The sequence below is a fragment of the Carlito syrichta genome, unplaced genomic scaffold (assembly GCF_000164805.1).
Source record: "Carlito syrichta isolate Samal-C Ts95f unplaced genomic scaffold, Tarsius_syrichta-2.0.1 Scaffold82277, whole genome shotgun sequence".
In the NCBI taxonomy this organism is placed as follows: Eukaryota; Metazoa; Chordata; class Mammalia; order Primates; family Tarsiidae; genus Carlito; species Carlito syrichta.
In genome coordinates, this window is record NW_007026373.1 from 940,947 (window position 1) to 966,713 (window position 25,767).

General features: G+C 42.4%; 1 protein-coding gene and 1 pseudogene across 1 annotated transcript in view; one reads left to right on the forward strand and one right to left on the reverse strand.

Moving 5' to 3' along the window:
- CDK5RAP2 (CDK5 regulatory subunit associated protein 2) overlaps positions 1-25,767 on the forward strand; it is a 190,657-nt gene that overhangs the window by 35,619 nt on the left and 129,271 nt on the right. Inside the window, exons 5-11 of the mRNA XM_008055797.2 lie at positions 2,383-2,459; positions 9,527-9,650; positions 12,832-12,986; positions 18,292-18,454; positions 19,622-19,675; positions 20,494-20,613; positions 22,997-23,107. Coding sequence (XP_008053988.1) covers positions 2,383-2,459; positions 9,527-9,650; positions 12,832-12,986; positions 18,292-18,454; positions 19,622-19,675; positions 20,494-20,613; positions 22,997-23,107 — 804 coding nt within the window. The remainder of the gene's footprint in view (positions 1-2,382; positions 2,460-9,526; positions 9,651-12,831; positions 12,987-18,291; positions 18,455-19,621; positions 19,676-20,493; positions 20,614-22,996; positions 23,108-25,767) is intronic.
- LOC110595438 lies at positions 10,767-12,188 on the reverse strand (annotated as a pseudogene).

The following is a 25,767-nucleotide window of genomic DNA, read 5'->3' on the forward strand; positions in this document are numbered from 1 at the left end:
AAAAAAAAAAAATAGTGTCCTGACTTTTGTCTGATGGACATGTTAGTATTCATTCTCTTAAATTTATTAGGTTGGAGTGCCAGTTGGTTCATCAGAAAGCAGAATACTTAGATTATATTATAGTAACTCATCCATAGAAGTTCTCTGCACTTCTGAGAGTTAGAAAAGGAATCCTTTGTATAAAGAGTGTTTCTGCATTTTTCACAAACCACAGTTGAAGACATTATGCATTGCCACTCATTGTCCTTTATGCAAAGACCAATTTCTTTCTTTCTTTTTTTTTTTTTGAGTTGGAGACTCAGTGTTGCCCAGGCTGGGCTGGAGTGCAGTAGCATGATCATGGCTCACTGCATCTTCGACCTCCTGGGCTCAGGCGATCATTGCACCTCTGCCTCCAGAGTAGTTGAGACACAGGCATGTGCCACCACGCCTGGCTAATTTTTTTGATTTTCTGTAGAGATGGAGTCTTACTGTGTTGCCCAGGCGGATCTCAAACTCCTGGGCTCAAGCAGTTCTCCTGCCTCAACTTCCCAAAGTACTGGGATTACTGGCATGAGCCACTGTGCCAGGCCACAGATAATTACTTTCTTCTAGAAAAAGTTCTTCCTCATAGATGATTTCTTTAGTTCCTGTTGTTTGACAGTGAAGAAAGTAACCTATTTTGAGCCCTGTCTTTCAGGCTTTTCTCATTTGCTAGCTCATTTAGTCCTCAAGTCCTTCATCTTATGGGGCCTTTTTGTTTTTCGTTTGACACTTGAGGGATTAGAAAGAAGGAACATTGCTTGCTCACCCCCTGGATTTGTGCTTCTAAGGATGGTTACAGTGTTGCGCTCACCGGTTTATATTCCATGTTAGCATGAAGGCAGGGCCTTTGTCTGTCTTGTTCTCATCAGTGTCCTCAGTACTGGGCGGGCCCTTACTAGGTGCTTGGTAAGCTCTGTGAAGTGAAGGAATGAATGAACAAGCATCCTGACTCACTGTGGTCTCCTCCTGGTAAAGAGTAGAGGCGGAATTTGAACCCATATCCTTCTGGACCATGCCTGTGAACTTTCCGTTTTGGCTGTACTTCTCAACCTGGGATACTCATTCCCCCTCAGGCTGCTTGCCAGGAAGGAGGGAGGCATGTCCTCTGTGATGGTACATTTTACTGGAAATTTTTTTTTATTTAAAATAATACACATGTGTTTTGGAGTAGAATGCAAAATTGGCATGAGTTATGAAAATAAAACAGGAGGGCCAGGTGCAGTGGCTCATGCCTATAATCCCAGCACTTTGGGAGGCAGAGGCCAGAGGATTGCCTGAGTCCAGAATTAGAGACCAGCCTGGGCAACTAGGAGAGATCTCATCTCTCCAATAAATCAAAAAAATCAGCTGGGTGTGGTGACGTGTGCCTGTAGTTCCAGCTACTTGGAAGGCTGAGGCAGAAGGATTGCCTGAGCCCAGCAGGTCGAGGCTGCGGTAGCTGTGAGCTTGCTATTGCACTCCAGCCTGGGTGACAGAATGAGACTCCAACTCAGAAAAATAAAATACAATAAAATTAAATAAACAGGAGAGATATTTCCAGGAAATCTTGGACTTACAGCAGTTCTTTACAAACTATACCCAGACCCATGTTTACTACATGAATTCATGTACTATTCTGTCTGGGATACATTTGTGGATAAGTTTGAGAAGCCTGCCACATTGTTCCACTGTCTCAAATTGTGTTCTATTTGCCAAAGATTCTATCTTTGGAGTCTCATATGAGTTGTAAGCTCAAGGCTGTGTGTGACTCCCTTTGTTCTAGTCAGTGAAGAGGAAGATAGTTGGAGAACACTGTAGTGTCCCTCATAGAGAGCTTGCCTTATGTGTTTGTGGCTTTTTTGTGAGTACCCTGAAATCCTAATGTTGAAACAACACAGGCCGTAATGTGGCCTCCTGCTTATCCTTCCACATGTTTTTTTTTAAGCTGTAACACATTTCCGCTGCTAAAACTACCACATGCATGATTGTAAACAACCAGAAGTAATTGCCTTGGAATGTGAAAATCAAACTGCAGAATTGCTTATAAATTTGCTTGGTAGAGGGCAAACAATTTTTAAATCAGCCCCACTTGTATGACATTTATGCCTTGATATTTGAATGCTCTGGCTGTTAGAAGCTTGGAGTATTTACATAATTGTTCCAAGTCTTGAGAAATCCAGATCTTTCTTTTGAGACCACCAGTGTTTAATAATTCCCTTTTCCCTGTGCCCTGAGGCTAATGAGGTTTTTGAATCTAACATCTGCGTGTTTCAAGTATTGCATAGTCAGCCTGTACTGGAAGCAGTTTCCCCATTGTCAATGATCACAGGTCCTGTATTTTACACTGTTTCTTTTCTTTCTTAATCTCTTGTCTTGAAGAACATTGAGCTCAAGGTGGAAGTCGAAAGTCTGAAGCGGGAGCTCCAGGAGAGAGAGCGGCTGCTCATCAAAGCCTCGTGAGTACCTGTCATCCTGTCAAAAGCCTGCAGGTCGCCCAGGGCTTCTGATGGCGGGCGCTGGGTTGGTCAGTAAAATAGAACCATACGCTTTTCTAAGCCAGTTTTTCCCGAACTGGGCTCTGAGGCCTCCAGGGATGTTTTTGTTTTACTTTATCATTGACTTTTCAACAAACATTTGAAGTGTAACATACTTATAGAAAAACAAAGAGATCTTATGGGTATAATATGATGACTTTTCACAAAGCAGAACCACCATCGAGATCAGGAAACTGTTACCAGCTCTCTCAAAGCACTCTTTGTGCTCTCAGAAGTTACCTTTTCTCCCCAAAGATAACTACCACTCCAACCACTATTATCACTATTCTCTGTTTTTGAACTTTATATAAATGTTTTCTTGTGTCTGGTTTCTTTCTTCAGCAATATATTTGTGAGACTCATCTATATTGTTAATGTTATCAGTAGTTCACTCCCATCGCTGTAAAAACCTGGGAACTTGAGGGTTCTTGGTGGGTGAGGCAGAAAAACTCCAGGTGGGGCTTCAGCCAGAGTAATTTTTTAAAAAATCTGTTATAGGTGCTAGGGTCCCTTGTAATATTTTGTTTGAAAGGGGTTCTCCTGCTTAAATAAGATTTGAAAACTGTATTTTTTAGTAATTAATTAAAACAGAGGTTCAGAGGTTGCAGCCAATTGTGAATCAATTGGTTATTCACTTATTCCTAAACGTTTATTATGTAATTATTGTGCCACACACTGAAGATCTGAAAAGAGATACCCCCTTACTCTGAGAGCCCATCAGAGACTAGGGAGCTATCCATCACACCATAAACAAATAGAATCTAATGGAGGTGCAGTGATGGAGGGGGTTTGTGGGTAAAGTGGGGACCCACAGTGTGCTCGGGTTTGCTCCATGAGAGTGGAATGAGACTTCCAGGCTGGGCCGCCAAGGATCTGGATGGAAGCTTATGTGGAAATGCTCCATTTGTCCTGGCAGCAGAGCTCCTGCTGGGTGTGATGGGTCAGGAGCAAGGAGTCTGGCCTGGGGCACAGCTGCCTTTCTCTGGGCCAGGCCAATATAATTTCCTCATTGTCACAGGGTCTAGTAGCTGGAAGTTGGCCTGCTGTTGGCTTTGAGCAGAGAAGAGGATGCCAGGACCATGCATCTTTTCTGAGTTATGCCGAACTTGCACACATGCTATTCTGAATGAGTAAATGAAGTAATATAACCGGATTAACAAATTATCATTGTTGTTTTGAAGCACATCATTTTATGGATGGGAGACCTAAAGATCAGTAATAGAATGTGTGCCCTGCCTGCTGCAGGTCTTGGCTAAGACTTGTTTTTAGCTAAGCTTGTACATGTGGAAACCTCAGCCTACAGAGGCTTGTGTGCACTCCTTAATACCAGTACACAAGATTGAGTGTTTTGGTGCTTATGCACAAGTTTGCATGTGTATATTTCCCAAAGTGCTAGGCCTAGTGTTCAAGGCCCTTTGTGGTATGAACAACTTTATTTATTTGTTCAGAAAATATTTAAGTAGTTGTTGTGGGCTGCACTGGACTAGGTTCCTAGGGATACAGTGGTGATCCAAACAGATAATGAGGCTTACATTCTAGTAGGGAGTAATGGTGATAAAAAACTTGCAGTAATAAATATATACATACAAATTAGGAAAAGAGCTATGAGAAACATGATGTGAGCTGTGAGAGTTTATAGCTGTAAAAGCAAATCTATAGAAGTGGATATATATATAGCAGGGAAGGCGTCCCTGGGGAGGTGGCATTTGAAATGAGATCTGAAGGATGTGTAGGAATTAACCAAGTGAATGGGTATAGAAAAATTGTTCAAGCAGAAGGAGATGTATGGGTCTGAGGAAATAAGAGAAGTCTAGAACACTAGAGATTTTGGCCTTTATCTTAAGATTAAGCAGATAGCAGTTGTGGGTTTTAAGCAAGTGGCACAGACAGAGTCCTGGTTTTGAAAAGGTCACTCTGGATGCTGCATAGGAAGTACATCATGGAGGGTCCTTGAGTGGAAGCTGGGAGCTTACCCAGGAGCTCGTCCAGTAATTGAGGTGAGAGGTGAGGGTGGTGTGGGTTGGTGGATCAGAAAGACATTTGGAAAGTAGAATCAACAGGCTTTGGTGATGGATGGGAAGGGAGATGTCAGGAGTGGCTCCTGTCTGAGGTTAATATCACGAGCTCTTAAGAATGTACACAGTGACTTAACCATTCCAACTTCCTCTCTACCAACTCTTAATATCCCAAACACAGTTCACAGATGCTAGAATGTTCTTGCTTTTGCTGCTCTACCTTTGCCCCGTCAGACCTCTTCCCCTTCTCATCTGCTCCCAGACCAAAGCCTCTCCATTGCCCAGCCCTTTGTGAAGAAAGAAAGAACACAGGCTACGAAGCTGGACAGATCTTCCACACATGGCTTTCTCTAGCCCACATCAGTATCTTGACAGACTTCTCTGGCTTGTAATCATAATCTCCTGTGTGTAGCGCTTTCGGTTCATAAAAGTTTCACATTCATCACATTCCATCATTATCTTAGGTGCTAGGCAAATTTTGAGGATTACCCTCATTTTATAAGAGGAGGGAATTTAGGCTGGAGAAGGGAAGGGCCATGACTCCTAGCCAGAAAAACTAGAGCTGGGATGAGAACCCAAATTCCTGACTTCTAGTCTAGCACTAGGTTTCATGTTTTTTCTTAACATTAAAACAATTTTTTCTTTCTTTTTTTTCTTTGAGTTGGGTGTCTTACTCTGTCACCCAGACTAGAGTGTAGTGGCATGATTACAGCTCACTGCAGCCTCGACCTCCTGGGCTCAGGTGATCCTTTCTTTCCAGCCTCCCAAGTAGCGGTACTATAGGTGCGTTCTACCATGCCTGACTAATTTAAAAAAAAATTGTTTTTGTGGAGATGAGATCTCGCTCTGTTGCCCAGGCTGGTTGAACTCTTGGGTTTGAGCAGCGTTTGACCTCCAAAAGTACTGGGATTATAGGTGTGAGCCACCATGCTTGGCCTATCATATATATTTTAAAAAATTTTATGTGTAGACATAGTATATGCACAATATCTATGTATCTGTCGAGTGACAGTAACTACTGTGGAACTGCTGAATATGACTTTCCCTTTACCCTCAACTATCTAGCACCCAACATTATGTCTATAGTAGTTACTTGTAGATGGAAAATATCTTTATTAATATAATGCCCTCAACTCCCTTTTTCAGTGTTATGATTTTTGGTGGGACGTGAGGGTAGGATATGGGACCTGTCACAGGAAAAGCCCTTGCTGTTTCCTAAAGAACTGTATTTAGAATGGAAAGAAATCAAGAGGAAATGTTGAGGGCTAAAAAGAGCAGTGTGGCTCATGTTTACGGAAGGTTCTTTTTAGTATTGGGTGGAAGACTAGATTGGACCAATTTCTCCCAACCTTTCCACTCTGTCTATCTTGTCTGTTAGCCCAGATTCGGCTCAAAGGGAGGGCACTAAGAATTTTTGAGATGCTACCCTGTTCCAAACTCTGTGTCTGGCACTTGACATACTTTATTGCATTTGATCTTCGCAACAATCATGTGAAGCAGCCAGCATTCCCTTTGAGTAAAAAGAAAACTGAAGTTCAGAAGCATGAGGATCTTGCCCCAGTTGGTGGCAGAGCTGGGGCTGGTCTGGCTCCAGAACTCACTCAGCCTTACTGTGAAGTAAACATTTGTTTGCTGGTTTTCCATTGTTGTATTTATCAGTTACAAGAAGGGGACATTAAAAACAAAAGCAGTCATATTGTTGGAAGTAAATTTTTATCTCTATAGCTTTAAAACACAAACAAAAATAATAATTCCATTAGTAGAGGAAAATTGCAGCATACTGCTGAGTGTAAATTTTATTGCTACAGTTAACTGTAAAATACAAAGATGATAAATGACAAGTTGGAACATTTATTATCGGGAATATATTTTATTGGTTAACTAAAATACAAACCAACTGAATAATACCAGTACTTGTTAAAAATTGTAGTCAGCCCCTTGACAATGTATATGATTCAGACTATAAAACACAAAGGTTAGATCTGGGCTGATAGGAGGGAGACAGTATATTTGCATTCTGGTGGGCAGGGGTGTGGAGGCATGAGAGTAGGGGTCATAGAAGTGAGCCATTTAATAGAGGAGGTTCTAGAAAGCCCTAGGGCTAACATGGGGGTGGGAAGCAGAAATTCATTACTGGAAAAATCCTATATCCAATTCTCAGGAAGGAGGGGCTTCTAGTCCAGAATCATTATGGCCATATATAATGCCCCTCTAGGAGTGACAGAAATGATTGTGAGTCACTGTGAATTTGAGACAGTACTGATCCAGAGATGAGCCCAGGGAGTGGGAGCTGAAGATTTTTTTTTTGAGTTGGAGTCTCACTCCATCGCCCAGGCGGGAGTGCAGTGGCACACTCACCGCCACCACCCAGCATCAACCCATTGGACTCCAGTGATCCTTCCACCTCAGCCTCCCAAGTAGCTGGAACTACAGGCACGCACTACCACACCTGGCTAATTTTTAATTTATTGTAGAGATGAGGTCTTGCTGCCCAGGAGGGTTTCGAACCCGCGGGCTCAGGCAATCCACTCACCTCAGCCTCCTAAAGGCGCGGGATTACAGGCTGAGCCACTGAGCCCGGCTCTGAAGATGTTTAATGGCATTAATTAGGAAGTGGATTGGCTGCCTTGGTTCTGGCCAGAGGAGACCCCAGCAGGGGTTAGCATGAGGCCTCTCACAGCAGCTGAGCAGGGGCTAGTGCTGTGTTAGCCTCAGAGGCCGCAGGCTGACATTCATGTCAGAGACAACAGACCCCACATGTGTGTTAGCACGTTACTTCTAGGAGGTAATCATCTCATTTTTCACATGAGGTGTAAGAGCTAATTTACTGAGGCTAGGTAATATACCCAGAGTCACACTGAGGATATAATAAAAATGTGGAAGATATGTCCAGCTTCGTAACCTGTGTTCTTTCTTTACAGTTGTTCACATTGAATTCCATTAAAATGATATCATAACACAGGGGCCTTCTGAAGTCTTACTGGTGAAAAGGAAAAAGATATGAATAAAGTCTTTATTTGCAGGCAACTCATGTTTGAGACTTGGACAACAAGTATGGTCCTCTTGACTTTCCATTGTTCTCAGAAAAAAATTCACATGGTCTGTCTGATCACATGGCTCTTGGTTGGAAAATTTTTATATATCCCTAAAGTAGGGCATGGGAGGCTTGTGGTGAATAGATTTATTCTGTTTCAGCTTTTCTGAGAAACCAGCTTTAGGTGGAAGCAATTCCTTTATTATTCTGCCTTCTGGAAACCTGTAATCATTTAAGAAATCTGATGAGGACTACTTCGAGTATAAGTCTTACAGATTCATGTCTGGTGCTGTTTTTCTTCTGGCGTCAGTGGTTGTGGTCCTGTGTCTGATTTTGGTGTGCTGTCCCACCACTGCTGGTCGTGTGGAGAGAACACTCCGTGGTGCCACAGCGATGTGCACTCTGTGTTTATGTTAGAGTAACACAGAGTGTAGGCTGCTTGTATCATCTCCCCTCTTCATTCCCTGAGTGGCAGCTTGTGCTCAGATTGATTATGCTGCATTTGGAATGCTTTCCTCTTCAGTTAGCAGAAGATGAAGCATACAGACTCTTAATCCTACAGATTTACTTTTATTGCATACTGCTTCTTTGCACCTTGGTTTGTCAGACTAGCTCTCCACTCTACCTACACCACTGGTGGCAGTGTACTTCGTTGGAAGCCTCCTGGTGGGAAATTGGGTAGTAGCTATCAAAAAAGTCTTAAAAGTATGCTTGTCTTTTGACTTAGCAATTCCCTTTCTACGAATCTATTCTCAGGAAATCACTGGACAATAGACATGTATTTATCATAACATTACTTATTGTAATAAACAATAATATTAACGTTTATTGAATGCTTACTTTGTACTAGGCACTGTTCTCAAAACTTTATGGCTGTTATTTGACAACATGTTAAGTGAGGAACCATTTAGATGTTTGAAAAATAGATAATTAATTTAATACATTATAGTATATTTCATTATATTTCATTTAGATGTTTGAAAAATCGATAATTGACCATTTAGATGTTTGAAAAATAGATAATTAATTTAATACATTATAGTATATTTCATACAGTGAATTAATATGTAGCCTTTAAAAATGATGATATAGACCTTGAACAATTATTGTAATACTGTAAGAAAAGGATTGTCAGTAGTGGGAAATTGCCGGGGTGGAGGGGTTGGGGATTGGCAGTAGTGGGATTCTGCCGGGAAGGAGGGGTCACACCTCATCAACAAGGGTCCTGCATAATGAACATTTGTATACTTACCCCTGAATTGTACCTCACATCTTTAAAATAAAAAATGATGATATAGATTTTTGTATTTGCTGACATAAAGGATGTTTATAGTATATTAAGTAATAAAATCAGTTAACTGTTACATAATCAATGGTTGCATTTTTGTAGAAAATGTCTGAAAGGCTGCCGGACTTGGTGGCTTAGCCTGTAATCCCAGTGCTTTGGGAGGCTGAGATGAGTGGATTGCCTGAGCCCACGGGTTCGAGACCCACCTGGGCAACTTGGCGAGACCTCATCTCTACAATAAAATAAAAAATTAGCCAGGTGTGGTAGCGCATGCCTGTAGTTCCAGCTACTTGGAAGGCTGAGGCGGAAGGATTGCTGGAGCCCAGCAGGTCGAGGCTGCGGTGACTGGGAACGTCCCACTGCACTACTGGTCTGGGTGACAGAGTGAGACTCCAACTCAAAAAAAAAAAAAAAAAAAAGAAAATGTCTGGAAGGCATTGACTTAGTTATCCTGGGTGATGAGATTCTGGTTGATTCTTACTTTTCCTAAGTCTGTGTTTTTAAATTCCAAATATAAGTTAAAATAAAAAGAAGTTCAGCACAGGTCTGTGGGAGAAATGATGAACAAATAGTTCTTGTGTCTTTGAGGCTGTTGAAATTACCATCAGACTGTTACTCTTATGTGTTTTACTCCTTTGCCTCTTTTTTGCAGCAAAGCAGTGGAGAGCTTAGCTGTAGGGAGTGGCTCTGAAATTCAGCGCGTGAAAGAAGATGCTCGGGAGAAGATGCAGCAGGTGGAAGATCTCCTCACCAAAAGGATACGCCTTTTAGAAGGGGTAAGGCTGGAAATCCCAAGGGGAATGTCTTTCTTACAGTGAATTACTAATGGGCACAATTTTGTTTATTTTTTTCATAAACTGTCAGAGTTTCAGCAGAAATCATAGTCACCCTTATTGAGCATCTCTTGAATTCTAGCCCCATTTCAGGCATTTTACATAAATAACATGTAAAATATACACCCTGCAAACTGACCAGTGTTGTCTTCATATCTGCATAGGGACACTGAGGTACAGAAAGAAATACTAACTCATCTGAGTTTTTTTTTTGAGTTGGAATCTCACTCTGTCGCCCAGACTGGAGTACACTGGCCGCTCCCGGCCACCGCAGCCTCGACCTGCTGGGCTCCAGCGATCCTTCCGCCTCCTTCCAAGTAGCCGGAATTACAGGCATGTGCTACCATGCCTGGCTGATTTTTTGATTTTTTTTATTATAGAGATGAGGTCTTGCCAAGTTGCCCAGGCGGGTCTCGAACCTGCAGGCTCAGGCAATCCACTCACCTCAGCCTCCCAAATTGCGGGATTACAGGCTGAGCCACCGTGCCTGAGCCCAGCTCATCTGAGTTTAATCCTGGATTTAAACCTGGTACTGCTGATTTTAAAACCATGATTTTTCTACAACACTACTCTGCTTATTATCTAGTTTAGTTCCTTTATTTTGAAAATGTGAAAACTGAGGGTCAGATAAAGGAAATGACATACCTAACATTAGCCAGGTTTCCTGACCTCAGGTTTCCTGACCTCAGACCACTGCTTGCTCATCTGGCTTTGGTCCTCAGTATCCAGCCTCCATCCACCCATCCTGTCCATGCTCATGGAATGTCCTTTTTCTGTTAGGCGCTGTGTGTAGCTTCTCCTTCTACTTAGTTGGGTATTTTCTGTGACTGTGATAGGAGTCAGAATGTTTCCTGACTCCCTAAAAAATCCTGTTTTCTAGATGTTAAAAAGTTTTCATCCATTTTAAGCCAGTATTCAGTAGTGCCATTTAATTCTTGGTCTTTGAAGTCTGTTGTTTCTCTTTTATTATTATTATTATTATTGTTATTATTATTATGATGATGATGTTATTATTTTTAAAAACCAGAACATTTATTATGTGACTAATCGTTGAAATCCTTAAGATGAACTGTATGTTGCAGCAGCTGTCCTCTTGGGCTTAGGGTTGTTTCCATGAAATCCATGCCTGAATCTTCAATATATGGTTTTTAGGTGCCTCATTCGACTAGTCCTGATGGTATTGCATCTTTTAGCCTTGGCACTCCAGTTACACTTTCTCTTGCACTTGGCAGGGTAGCCACATTTGCCACAAGTCTATTTCTGAAGGTAGTAGGCCTTAGAGCCACAGTAGCAGCACAGTGTATGTGTTTTGTCATGTGACTTTCCAAACAATGATGTTCCCTTTGTCGTCTTGCTTCTCTGCCCATGCCCAAAGCTGAAGTCTGTTGTTTCATCTCAATTTCTCTATCCGGTTCTTCTTAGAAGAAGATAAATGGCACCAAAAAGCACTGCTGGATAAAAAAAGCAAATTCTGTGTTTCGCAGCTTATAATTTTCCTTCACAATGCTCACATTAGGCCTTAAATCTTCTTCTTGGGGGCATGTAGATATTAGGTCCAAACTACAGGTGAGGAAACTGAGGCCCAAAGAGGGTGAGAAACTTCATCTAGGTCAGATATGGTAGAACTGGGACCATAAGAATCCTCTTATCCCAAATTCTGAATTTTTGCTAAGATCTAATTATGAGATGTAACCTGTTGGTTCAGTCTTCTTATTTTTCCTAGTAAGTGTTTTGAGGTACCAGATTTCTGCTCTGTTACTAGCTTTTTCACCTTGGATAAGGCATTTGCCTTTCCTGAGCCTCTATTTTGTCATCTGTAAATGAGGTTAATGATTCCTAATTTGCAGTAGCAATTGTAATAATAACAGAGGTACTAACAATTTATTGAGGGCTTACCATCATATGAGGCGCTCTTCTAAGCTTTTTATATATGCTGACTTAATCCTTTCACTAAACCCCTATGAGGTGAATACTTTCCTCATCCTTTTTCTTTCTTTTTTTGCTCAAGATAACACAGGCGGTAACTATCAGATAGTCTGACTGCAGACTTGCATTCTAAACTGCTATACTCTACTATCTCAGTATAAAACTTTTAGGGATGGGTAAGGCTCAAAGGTAATATGAATAAAGCTTCTTGCTCAGTGCCTGGCATTCAACTAATAATAGGCTTGGTTGTTTGTTATCTAAGATTGTGGGAAATTATTTTTCCAGCTTTCATTGAGATTGACAGGTGAACCCCTTGGGGAGGCAGTGGTGGGGGAGGTACTGTGGAGAGCAAGGGCAAGGAGGAAGAAGGCAACAGTATTTTGCGCTTCGTGTAATGTAGCAGGCATTCGACCAAAGTCTCCACGCCTGCTCTTTGATGGCATGGTGACTATTCCTATTGTATAGATCGAAAAGCTGGGACTCAGAGAGAGAGAGATTGACTACCCAAGGCGTATGGCAAGTAAATGGGAGAGCTGGGTTTCAAACCCAGTCCATTTTGACTTTTATCTTTGTGATGAAATCAGAGGCAGTTGGCATGAGTAGTTGGAGATTTATGTCTACTCCCAAGTCACTTTCATGAGCACCAGGGTCTTTTCTCCTAACACAGACACTACTTGTGTTAGCTTCCTTATTGACTTCTCTTTGCTCTTGAGAAGAACATGGAGGGTTTTTTTGTTTTGTTTTTTTTTCTCCACCTAAATCACCTTGGAAATACAAAATATACTTTAGAATTGTGTAGTCATTATCTTTAAAAAAGTAGTGAGGGGTGTGGTGGGGTGTGGGATGAATTTGTATGGAATTTCTTTGGAATTTATGTATGTTTAGTATTAAGAGGCGCATTTCTCCTTGTTCTCATTGACGCTGTAAATATTGCTCTGATTTTCAAAATCAAAAATACAGTTCTTGTAGCAGAGTTGAGTCTTTTCCATTGGAAATGCCTATTACTCTTCAGGGTACAGGAGGGAAAAATGGCTGGCAAATGTATTTATTACCGATTCTCTTCATGTATAGTACAATTCAGGGAGGGGAAATGTGCCGGAGAAAAAGTCATAAATATTTATATTTTAATCCAATTTCCTTTCAAAATGTTCCCAATTGTATTGAAAAATTGCATCAAATGCATTTAATTTAACTCTAGGATGTGAAAGCCGCCCAAGCAGAACTGGAAAAGGCCTTCGCAGGGACAGAAACAGAGAAGGCTCTTCGGTTGAACTTGGAAAGCAAGCTTTCAGAGATGAAGAAGATGCACGAGGGAGACTTGAAGATGGTTCTCGTCCTGGAAGAGAAAGACAGGTCTGGCTCTTGTCCCTGTGTTACCTTGACATTTCATTATTTGGCTGCGTGGGGAGAGGACTCTTCCCTTTCCTTTCCTTCATTCTCTCCCTTTTCTCTGTGTTCCCCATAGGACTTGAGTGACTTACTGGAATGTGCTCAACACAGTTAAATAGAAAACTAGGGTCTGGGTGCAGTGGCTCATGCCTGTAATACCAGCACTTTGGGAGGCTGAGGTGAGAGGAGTGCTTTGAGCCTAGGAGCTCAAGACCTGATTAGGCAACATAGCAAGACCTTATCTTTACAAAAAAATAAGCTGGGCGTGGTAGCACACACCTTTAGTCCCAATGACTTGGGAGGCTGAGACGGAAGGATCACCTGAGACCAGAAGGTCGAGGCTGCTGTGAGTTGTGATTATGCCACTCTACTCCAGCTTGGGAGATGGAGTGAGACCCTGACTTAAAAAAAAAAAAAAAAAAAGAAAACTAGAGATAAAATCAGAATGAAAAGAAAAGGAATGACATAACAATATGAGGAAAGAGATAGAGTCTACTGATATGCCTGAGTTCTACTCAGATACTAACCTTCCTAGTAGCCAAAGGAAAAAAGGAATGCAGTCTTGGAGGACACAGGATTCACATTGCTCACAAAGTAAGACAAGCCAGTAACTCAGGAAAAGCCCAGCTTTATGTGGTGCTATCAGAGGGAAATGTCTTGTGTGGGTCTTCCCAAAGGAAACAATGAGTGTCTACATCTCAACAATAAATATTAGTGAATTTTGTGTGACCCATTTTCTACCATTTCTTTTAATGCAGGCCAGGGCCAAAGTTAGTACGGTGCAAGGGGCCAAAAACAACATAATACAGACAAAATACAGAGCTCATCAACGATCCAAGATAAAATGTGTGCAATTTAGTGCAGAGAAACGAATGACCAATATGGCTTTTAGGCGATCTTTTATGCTCATCATATCTTGCAACTTAACTTGATAAAAACTTATCAGGAGCAAGTTCATTTTTTTATTTACCATGAACCTTATGTTTTGATACTCTTGCCTTGTTTTGACAGTCACCAAGTAGAAGGTTAACTAAATATAAATGGCACTACTGGCTAACCTGTGTCATGTCTGTTGAAGGGCCAACCTTGTTTGGAGTTTGATATTATAGAAATTGTTCTAAAGCAAATGATATGTTTTAAGGGTACTGATTGGTTCTGTTTTCCTGGTCAATTTGTGCTTCCTGCATTGATGGCCCACTATGTTGCTGAGTTGCTTGTGCCTAATTGCCCTGGTTTTTCAACTGTTGTTTGCTTTTACTTCTTTCTCGGTACCCCCTCCTGAGATTTGTCTGCTACTCCGAAAATCAGATGAGCAAACCTTTTAGGATATCTGTAAAAGTAGAGTAAACAGATACTAAGGGAGAGCTCATGTCCCTATTTAAGTGCCCTAGTTTCAGCGTTTGGAGGAGTGAGCATTTATTTGGTGCTCAGCAACCTTTTCTTAGCTTTGATCTGGAAAATAAAAGTTTTGCGATTAGTAATCTCAGAACAAGTGAGGAAACAGAATTCTCATGGCTCCAGTGAAGTGAATGAGTATCATCTTCATTTATCCGTTTGATACCTTATGTTTTTCTTGACTTCATGGTTAGGAGGAGAAACCTCCCTTAGGTGTATCCTCTTGCTGAGCCTCCCCCAGAGGCACTGGCCACAGAGAGTCTGGAGCCACCAGGCTGAGAAATTCCACACAGGTTATTTCTGTGTTCCTTTGTGTGTTTCCCAGCCATCAGCAGTGAAGCCTGTAGAAGGCCTGGGCTTGTCTTCCAGGGGGAACTACAGGTTCCCAGCAGTGCAACTGGGAGTAGTGGCCCAGGGAATGCGGTAGATACATGAACATCCGCCAAAGAAGAAATGATAATTCCTGGCACCTGTGAAGGGGAAAAAAGGAGAGGGCCTGGGATGGGTTTGAAAAGAGGTCCCGGGACAGATCTACTTGAAAAGATCTCATGAGGGTCCCGACAGATGCTGAGCTGTTAGTGTATTGGTTCTTTTGGATCATTATGCCCTTTATTTAACAAATATTTTCTGAGCGTCTTCTACTCAGCACAGTGGTGGTTACAATAAAGGAGTGAGTGATACAGACTCGGTCCCTCTCCCTAGGAATCTCATTGATTAAATTTAAGCTTATTATCTAGCTAGGTGGAAAGGGTGGAGGGCAGGAAAAAGAATGATAAGTACTAAATGGGATAAATGCTGGGCTAACATATTTATCTAACTCAGTTAGAGGGATTAGGAGAAGCTTCTGAGGGAAGTACTAGGTTGAGGAACAATTGCTTGGACAAAGAAAGGGACGTAAGGATGTTCTTGGCATAGAGAATAGTATGTGTGAAAGCTCAGAGGCAACAGGGAACAAACACAGCATGATCAAGGCACAGAAAGGTGTACAGCCCAGCCTGACCTGAGTGCTGTGTTCTGGAAAGGAGGAGGTGAGGAGAAGGAGTCTGGGGAGGTGACACAGGCCTTGTTGAGGAATTTGGATTTTATCCTAAAAGGCGTGTAAGAAGTCACTGAAAAGTTAAGGATGGGGCTTGGGGGAATGATAGGATGAGATTTAAATTTTGAGAGGTTCCTCTGGCTGCCCTTGGGGGATGGATTGGCACTGGGAGTGGGGAGAAGACTGGTTTTCAGGCTGATTCAGAAATCCAGAGAAGAGGTGACTGTGACCAGTGCAGAAGTGACCAAGGTAGGACTGGAGAACAGGCAGAGATATAAGGTGAAATGGACATGATGAACTTGAAGGGCTTGGTGACTGACTAGATTTGGGGATGAGGGAAAAGTTTGCAGTAACACTCCCTTTCCCAGGCTTCAGGCATGAGCAACTTGGGGAGATGGTGCAGTTTGCTGAGTCTGGAGGAAGAAAAGGGAGAAAGAAATGCTTTTGGGTAGAGGGAGTGGTAATATGATGCTTTTGGTTGGGACATGTTTGGTTTGAGGGGTGTGTGAGTAGAATCTAGGAGGTGGTGGGGTATATGAATTAAGCTTGGATTAAAGGAGATACAGTCATTCCTTAACCAACTACTCATCATGGCCCTGGGAATATATGCTGGACAGGCAGGGATGAACACTGTCCTGCTTACATGGATTTCCCAGTGTGGGAGAGGAGATAGATATTAAAAAAACATGTTGTGAATGCTGCAGTAGAGGTGAGTCCATGGTTCTGTACTGTAAGAAAAGCAAAGGAAGGGATCAGCTCTGGCTGGGTGTGGGGCTGGGGAGGAGTCCTAGGAGTTGAGCGAAGATATCTTGCTGAGCAGAGAGAGTGGTACATGCAAGTTTCAGAGCCTGGCCCATTTCAGGGCACTCGAGGAGAGTGCCCGTTGGCGTGGGCTGCAGAAACTTGACTTCTCGTCTTTTTTGGAAGAGGGAATTTGGAAAAGGTTAATGTTTGCTCAGTACTTCTGGTGGTCTATGTGGAAGGGTCTCCTTGGATGTGGGTGGTCTAGTCAGGGCTTTGCTAAAGGCTGTATCTTCCAGGGATTTCCCATAGGATTGGCTAGACAGTCACAGAAACCTGATTTGTCATTCCTGTGAATGCATCTATTTCAGGCATAGATGTGTTCCAGTCACACTCCCAGAGACCAGTGCAGCAACGAGATGCTAAGCGCTGGATTTCTGCTCAGGGCTTGACCATCTTTGTGGTGAGACTCTTCTGGGCCTAGGAGCAGCGTGTTCCCTCCCTGAAAGCAGGCCTGCCTAGAAGCCTAAGCCTAAGTCAGAAGTTAGCACAGAATTGAAGCAGGAGTCCTTGGTTGTGCTCTGGTGAGATGGATCCAGACCTGCCACCCAGATTAACCCTCTGTTGGGCAGGAGGCTGCAGCTCTCTTAAGATGGGCCCAGTGCTCCCATTTGGCCACAGTTCCCACCAGGCCTGCCCACTCTATCTAGAGCTTGCTTTAAGGTAACTAAAAAAAAAATCAATTTTATCAAGATTATGAATGATATACAATACAATGCTTCCGTTTTATATGTATCGTTTTGTGGGGGTTTTTACCACTCCAGTTGCTTATATGATGATTTCAGAGTTGAACCCCTAGAGGGCAATCTTACACCTCTTTCCTGGTTTCTAGGGCATTGCTCTGGTGCTGCCCGGCACCCTCTATCTAGTGCATTGCTGGTTGCTTCAGCTACTTTATCTCCCTCCTCGCCTTCACCCTGGGAAGCTGGGTGCTTCACTAGGGCAGCTCTGCCAGACTTCCAAGCCTTTGTTCTTTCTACCAAACTAAGTTGCTTTCTAGGTTTCACTACCAAAGGCTTTTCTGAAGGTTCTCTGACAAAATGCTAATTGTTGAATGTTTAAGAAAATAATAATTACAGCAACTGTTACTCGTTGAGTTCTACTGTATGCTAGGAATGATAAAGGGTTGTTTTAAACAGCTTATCTCCAATCCACATTAGCAAGTTAACCCTATTTTATAGCTGAGGAAACATGAGCTCAGAGAGGTTGTATTACTTGCCATGGTCAAGGAGCAGCTGATAGGCTAACTTGGTGATCCAGACTGGGAGTGTTCAGCTTTCACTTCTAGGGACACTTGGGGTGCAGGGTAGCAAAAGCTTCCTGGAGGGGAGGTGATGCTTCACTATCTCTGGCAGGATGAATGGGCGTTTGCCAAGTGGAAGTGGGGAATAGTTGGAAAAGTGTTCTATGTAGAGGGGAAAGCATGAGCAAAGTCTCAGAGGCACAAAGCAGCCTGGCTTCGGAGAGAACTGAAAGTGAGGCTGCTGAGTGGGGAGGGAGATGGTGTTGGCTTCCTGTGAGAGGTGAGACTGAAGTTGTCAGCAAGGACCTCTGATCTGGCAGGCCTTAAGACCTAGGGCCTTGAAGGCCTATGGAAGAGTCTGGCCTTTATTTTGAAAGTCAGTGTGTTTTAAAACTCTGCCGGAGAAGCCTTGGAGAGACATTCCCTGTCTTTTCTATACTCACGGGGACAGCTCTGCTTTATTGGATTCCTTTGCTTGGGTTTTGGTGAAATTTTTTTTGGAGAGAAAATTTCTTGGCCAAAAAATTAGTAATTCACCGCTGTCTGTGGTAGGAGCCTTTGAACAGGGATATGACTTGGCTAGACCATAGTCTGGAGACTCAGAGTTGGAGTGACTGGAGCCAGGCTTGAAGGCAAGGGTACCAGTTATGTCACCTGCAAAATGTGATTCCATTTATGTTCAGTCGTTGGACATGACTATTTTGAAGATGTTTGGTCCCATTTCCTACCTCCTCCTGCTCCACTGAGCTAAGAGAACAGCTTAGAATTAATATTTAAATTTTGTTCTCTTTTAGACTGATTGAGGAGTTGAAGCTGTCTTTGAAGAGCAAAAAAGCTTTAATTCAGTGCCTTAAAGAGGAGAAATCTCAGATGGCATCTCCTGATGAGAATGCATCATCTGGAGAGCTCCAAGGACTTTCTGCTGCTCTGAGAGAAGAAAAGCAGAGAGAAACTGAGGTAAGGTGATGGGACAGGAAGGGAGACTTTAACCCTCTATACTCTTCTTTGGGAAATGGAGTGTACATTCAGCCCTCATGGTTCACACACATACTGCTTCTAAATATGAGTTTCCTGTCAGCTGCAGATGAACAGAAACTGCTTTTGTCAGGGACCCTGGTGTTATTTTTTTCCCTTTCAGCCTCCTGTTTATGTAAAACGTTGATTAAAAAAAAGTCCCATACCTGCTTGCCTGTGTTTCACCATGTGTTGATTTGTTATTGCCTGGAGACTTTATTTTCATCCTTTGGGTTTTCTTAGGATACAGTTGTGGTGCATTGTAGAAGTCCGTTTTGCCTTTGTGGTTAGAGGTAGGCTTGAGGCCAACTTTGGTCTGCAACCTGAGAGGTAGTAGGGAATGGGAATAATCCATATTGGGCCTTGCAGTATGAGAGGGGATTCACTACCCCACTATGTTCAATCCTGCCAGCCATCTGGTGAGGTAGAGATCATGGTCTCCTTGTCGAGTTTACAAACAGGCTCAGAGGAGTTATATTTTTCCAGGCTCCAAGAGGTGGCTTAACTAGTAGGTGAACCCAAAACCTACCTGGACTCCTGCCCCTACACTAGGCAGTTTCCCCAGCAAGCCCATTTGAAGAAGGTGGGCAGGCTGGGGAAGTACAGGTAGGTCTTAGTCTAGGTTTTCCATTCTTGTTGGACCGAGAGTGGCTGCTGCATGTGCTACATTCACCTTGGGGATGTTCTGGATGTTCATGAAAAGTCTTAGTGTCTTCATGGAGTGGGGTCTGTGTCTCTGCCACAGCAATGAGTTCTGTGGCCTCGCCACTTAGGTTTCATCTATGCTTAGCTGTTCTCTCCTACCTTTCCTTTTAGCCCTCTTTTCCCTTCCTGGGAGGTGCCCTTTAGTAGGCCTTCATCTTGTTCAGCAGCACCTTGGTTTATTCTCTGTGGGGCTGGTCATCAACCACTGTGGGTTGCTTGTTTTCACAGTTTTCCTCACTCAAATTGGGTGGGACTTTGGGTGGGGCAGACAGGGAGGAGACACTTGTTTTAATCAGTTCCACAGTAATGAGGGAAAGTGAGTAAATGACATGCTTATGCTCATTGTTCTGGGGAAGCTATTGGATTGTGGGTCTCTTCTGGGCATCAATTAATACCTTTTCTTAGGCTGCACAAATGGACCTGCAGAAAGAAAGAAATCACTTTGAAGAGAGGATCCAGGTATGTTGATAAAGTTAAAAAATTTTTTTTGAAGATTTATCCTGTTCTTGCTTCTTGTTTTATTGAGTGCAACAGATAATTCTGTGTGACGATAACTGTCATTTATCACATGCAGCTGTATGCCAGTCAAGTATAAGGCATCTTAGAAAGAATTTCTCCATCTTTGCAATAACTCTGTGAAGTAGACGTTCCCATTTTATAGATGTGGTACCTGAGGCCCAGAGAGGTGAGGTCACTTGCCCAAGATCACATAACTAGGAAGAGGTAGCACAAGGATTCAGGCCTGTCTGTGCTCCATGCTGTGCTCAGTCACAGCAGCGGGCATTTGTGTACTGCCTGCCAGCTTAGAAAGTGCTTTCACATCCATTATCCCATTTGATCCTCACAACAACCCGGGAGGGAGGCAGTGGTGATTATCTTTAGAAATGAACTCAGACTGTAAATATGTAGTTCAGTCTCCATCAAAAGGAATGAAATTAATGATCTGTTATTTCCCCCAAATAACCTGATATGGTTTCAAAGACTCTGATGTGACTGTATTCAAATTCCAGAAGGCATTGGAATCCTTCCCATAGGAATAGCTGTCATCATCTTAACTGATCTGATCCCCTTCCCTTCACCCAGCCCTGTTGCCGTGAGCAGTAACACAGTAACTTGGAGCCGATGCCACTATGTTCAGCTTGGCTTGGAAACATTAATCACAGGTTGACAGGAATAAGATAGAATAACTGCATTTGAGTGTGCTCTTAAAGATATATTTACAGTGCATTTTGGTTGGAACGCATCAACTTAGTGAATCTTTCTCTAATCTAATTTAGGCACTTCAGGAGGACCTGAGAGAGAAGGAAATGGAAATTGCTACAGAGAAGAAAAATAGTTTAAAGAGGGATAAAGCCATTCAGGGTTTAACCATGGCATTAAAATCAAAGGAAAAAGAGGTATGCCTGATACACTTGAAGTGAGATTTTTCTTTATTAGCTTCTGTGACTGGCCTGTCCTACCCTGAATTTTTAGCTTTAGATAAAAAGTTTGTAAGAGAGCTGAGACAGCATAGAAAGTGAGGAAGTGATCTTTTAGTCAATTGGATATTCTTTTGGAGTGTCTAATCCAGTGCTGTCCAGTAGAAATATAATGTGAATTGCATATGTAATTTTACGTTTCTGGTAGCCACATTAAGAGATGTAAAAAGAAGCAGGTGAAATTAATTTGAATAATATGTACATTCCAAATGTAATCATTTCAACATATAATTAATATAACAAAAGTAATACTGAGGTATTTGACAATCATTTTTTTCAAAACTAAGTATTTGGAGCCCATTTGTACTTACATAGCACATCTTACTTCAGACTAACAGCATTTCATGTGCCAAAAGCCACTGTGGACAGTATTGGACAATGCAGGTCTAGTCTTTTGAAGGATAACAGAAAATTAAGTTAAAGGAGTTTTGGGAGGCAAGGCCTGGACTGTGAACTAGTTAGAGAGCTATCTAGGTTGTTGCCTTTGAAATCCAAGGTAGTGGCTAATGGTTCTGTGCTGTTTTCCTCTCGTTAGTACAGCAGTCTGTCATGTTCCAGTAACTATCCTAGGCATAGACAGAGAAGGAAACCCAGCCTGCTCACAAGTGTAGTGGGGAGTAAAGAGGATGGGTGTTGTGACTGAGGGAAGTACAGCAGGCTGGGGAGGCAGAGGGGACCTGAACCATGCGGGGTGTGGGTGTGGGATGTGAGGAGCAATGCTTAGAGCAGAAGGTGCTTGAGCTGCATCTTAAAGGATGAGTAGGAGTCATTTGGGAAGGAAGGCAGGGATGGGGACAAAGGGAGAACATTGGTTAAGGCATTAAGTTAGAAAAGAACCTGATATGCATCATAATTTGGAGTGATCAGAAGACACAGTACAAAACTTAAGGGAGGTGAGAGGAGAAACTGGAACAGTCGCAAGGGGCCAGTCCTTGGAGGAGGTAGGAGGGAGAACAATCATATTGAGCTGCTTGGCTAGCACTTAAGTCCACTAAAAGCTCTTGAGCAGAAGGAGTATGATCACATTTTCATTTTAGAAAGATCTTTGACCATAATCAGAGAGTGGATTGAAGGAGGAAGAGAATGGAGGCAGGGAGGCACATAGCTTAGTTGAGAACTAAGAAAGGCTGAATTGGAACAGTGGTCACAGCAAGCAGGAATGGAGGAGGAAGAGTTTATTTAATAAGTAAAATACGAAATAAAAAGCAAAATAAATTTGGGAAAATTATTTGAGGATTAGCTGTAGGACTTCAGAGAAGGAACAGTCAAAGGTGACGTCTAGGTGTCTGGCTCTCATGACTAGGGATATGGTGGTGCCACTGACTCAGTTCAAATCATGGATAATGGAGGCTGATAGTGAGAATAGGGGGCTGATGGGTCTGTTAAGAAAGCACTGACTTTGAGGAACCTGCAGACCATACAGGTGAGATGTCCAGGTTGCTGATATTTGAGTGTCTATTCCAAGCTTGCAGAGAGTGCAGGCCAGAAGAGGTTGATCTGGGAATCACCTGTATACATGTGTGAGTTAAAATTCTGAAAGTTGGCCTAGTTATTCAAGGGCAGTGCAGAATGGGAAAGAATTTGGCTGAGGATGGGATTGCAGGGGGCATCAGACTTTCAGGAGTAGGGAGAGGAATGCACAAAGGAAACAGAAGGAATGGATGCAGAAATAGGAAACTCCCCAGGAAACGGTAGTGTTGAAGCTAAAGGAGTGCAAGAGTTTGGATAACTACCAGTGTCAGGTGCAGTAGAGATTTGGCTCCTCATAGCAGTAGTCATAATTTGGAGTTCAAGGCCCAGCTGAGTCCTTCAGTATGTTGGGACACCAGTGGTAGAGCAGTTCTGGGTGCCAGCAGAGTCCAGAGTGTGGTCATGGTGGTTCATGGTTAATTCTAGGGTATAGGAGAAAGTCACCGGAGGATGAAGAATTCTTGGAATAGACAAGCTAGGTTATTGAGTGGGTCATCTATATGGACAATGGTGATGGCAACACCTAGTATGAGCCAGGCATGCTTTTAGCACCAATGCACATGGCCCCCTTTTACCTTGACAACACTGTAGCTGGGTGAGTGGTGGTGTCCTCGTTTTACAGTAGAGGAAATGGAGTCTCAAAGAGGTTAAGTACCTTGCCTGAAGTCATTCAGCTAGTTAAATAGCCAAACTAGAAATCCCACTAGGGTCTTTTCTGACTACAAGGCTCTTGGTTATAAGCACTCCACATTTGAGCAGGAAAGCATGTGGGCTGTGCAGGGAGAGGAGAGCCCAGTTGCATACTTGGCTACTATTTCTTATTTTTCCCCAGGTTGAAGAACTTAACTCTGAAATCAAAGAGCTCAGTTCTGCCCTTGCTAAAGCCAGAGAGGCTGCTAAAGCCAGAGAAGCTGCAGAGAAGGCACAGACCCAGAAATTCCAGGTAAGTGTTCACTTTGGCTTAAGTGGCTGTCTCTTTAATCCTGACTCCTGGTGAAGCGAGGACTTCCGCAGCTGAAAGGGACTTGGATGATTTTAATAAGGAAATCTGTGGGTGGTCTTTAGTGATAGAATTAGCTCAGTCTAATTAGGGGAAAGTTCTCCACCAGCTTTGGGCGCTTCTGGAGCCCCCTCCTCAATATTATAAAGATAATGAAAAGTACCCTCACAGGTTAGGAGTGCCAAGTATTGGTGCAAATGACATAGATTATGCCATATAATCTTCACAACACTGTGAGAAAGATAATTATCATTCCCCTTGTGTTTGTGGGGTTTTAAGAGCCAGCAAGGGTATGCGGCTTATTCACTGTCACACAGTTAGTGAGTGGCGGAGCCAGGATTTAAATATAGTAGTTGCTAATAATAGCAGCTGGCATTTATTGAACACATATTTGCTCCAGATTGTGCTAAGTACTCCCTATAGATAATCTCAGTTATCTGCACATCAACTCTATGAAATAGGCAGTGTTAATATCCTTATTTTACTGCAGAGGAAATAAGATTCAAGTATCTTGCTTAGGGTCGCCAAACTGGTAAGTGATAGAGCTAGGATTTGACCCTAGAGTCAGTTTCACTTCAAAGCCTGCATTTTTAGCTGTTGTCCCATACTTCCTCTCATCTGGCTGCTTTGGTCCTAGCTGCTTTCTTCCTTCCAGGATTGTGTTCCAGGCCTTGATGTTTTTAACTTGACTTTTCTTTCTTCCCCCTCCCCCCGCAATGTGGTACTGCAAGGATTCCTGCTGACCAACCAGCTCCTTGATCTTCCGTCTCTCTCCCTAATTTTAGTTTTGTGTCTTTAATTATTTTAACATTTTCTTATGATTCTAGTTTCCCTATACAGTTTATATCTATTATTAATAACTTAATGAATCAATTAAGTTCCATCATCAAAATAAGTCCATACTGCCTGAAGCTCCCTCTCCCCACCCCATACACTGATGTTGCTTTTGGTTATAAAGTAGAAGTTAGAAGTTAAATCTAGTTTAAGACTGTTTGACTCCCAAGATTCATATTCTATGCCTTATCTTTTGCAGAGCTTTGGTTCACAACAAGAATAGTTGGAGTAATTTGGTTTAAATCATGGTACGCTAGGAGCATAAATGAATCTCTGCTTCAGAGATCTCAGACTTGCCTTCTCCACTGTTTTAACAGTAGTTGATAAAATGGAGCTGAGATTATACTTTTTTTTTTGAGTTGGAGTCTCTGTCGTCCAGACTGGAGTGCAGTGGCCGCTCCCGGCCACCGCAGCCTCGACCTGCTGGGCTCCGGCGATCCTTCCGCCTCAGCCTTCCAAGTAGCCGGAATTACAGGCATGCGCTACCACACCCGGCTGATTTTTTTATTTATTGTAGAGATGAGGTCTTGCTGCCCAGGCGGGTCTCGAACCCGCGGGGGCTCAGGCAATCCACTCACCTCAACCTCCCAAAGGCACGGGATTACAGGCTGAGTCACCGAGCCCGGCTGAGATTATACTTTATACTGGTGTTTTTTCCTTGCTTAGAAAATAACAAGCTTTAGAAGCTGAATTCTTAGGAAAACCATGTTTTCCATTGCTTGGGGAAAAATAAATGTTGGCAATTGATAGCCAGAGAAACTAGACATACTTATTAAGTGTTGTATTTTACTTGGTATGTTGGGCCTTGAAGAAAAGAAAGGAATCTTGTAAATGTAAACGTTACCTGGATTTATTAGGCATATTTAACTTAATAGCCCTCAGTCCTTGTTGAAAGACTTAAAGAATGATTTTTGAGATCTTTGTTGGTCAGGTCTCTTGTCTTGTAGTGCACAGATGAGGAGCTGTCACAACTAATCAGATTAAACATGTCAGATTGGCTGTTCTGAGAACCCTCATTTAATTCTTACCCAAGAAGGTAGGAGGTTTAGGAACTTTACTGTGTCAGTAAATGCACATACAGTATACTTATATTGACCATTTCAGTGTGAGTGTACATAGTTTGAATGTTGCACAGATACTTGTAAATGCGCAGATACTTGTAAATTTCTTTCACGTATTGGGACCTTTTTGGGATCTCATGTGGTTTAAACTGATGGCAGCATTAGTAAAATAGCCAGAGTTCACAGGGGTGGCATTAAGCCTGCCAATGAAGCAACAGTAAGTGATATTTTAACTCTTGAAGTGGTTGCCAAGGTTCAGAAGCTCAGAGATGTGAAATCTAATCACAGGTATGACTTAGTGCATGTTACGGTGTGGACTGGCTCCTGCTACCTCCATACTCATTAAAAGATATATTTTCAAGTTGAAAGTAGCATCCCCTCCCCCAGCTATAAAAGTGGAAATTCACACTATAGAAAATTTATAAAATATTTAAAGTAGTAGAAGGAGGTGGATAGAAATCATCAACGCAATCACTGTTAAGGATGTTCACTGTTAATGCCTTGACTCTTTAAAGCATATTTATTCATATAAACTTTAAAAAATTAAATTGAATCATAGTGTGTATTTTGATCTATAACCTTTAAAACAAATCTAACATTCTTGCCATGGCAGTGTATATGAATCTACCCAGTCTTTTTTTTTTTTTGAGCTGGAGTCATACTCTGTTTCCCAGATGGAAGTGCAGTGGCACACTCACGGCTACTGTT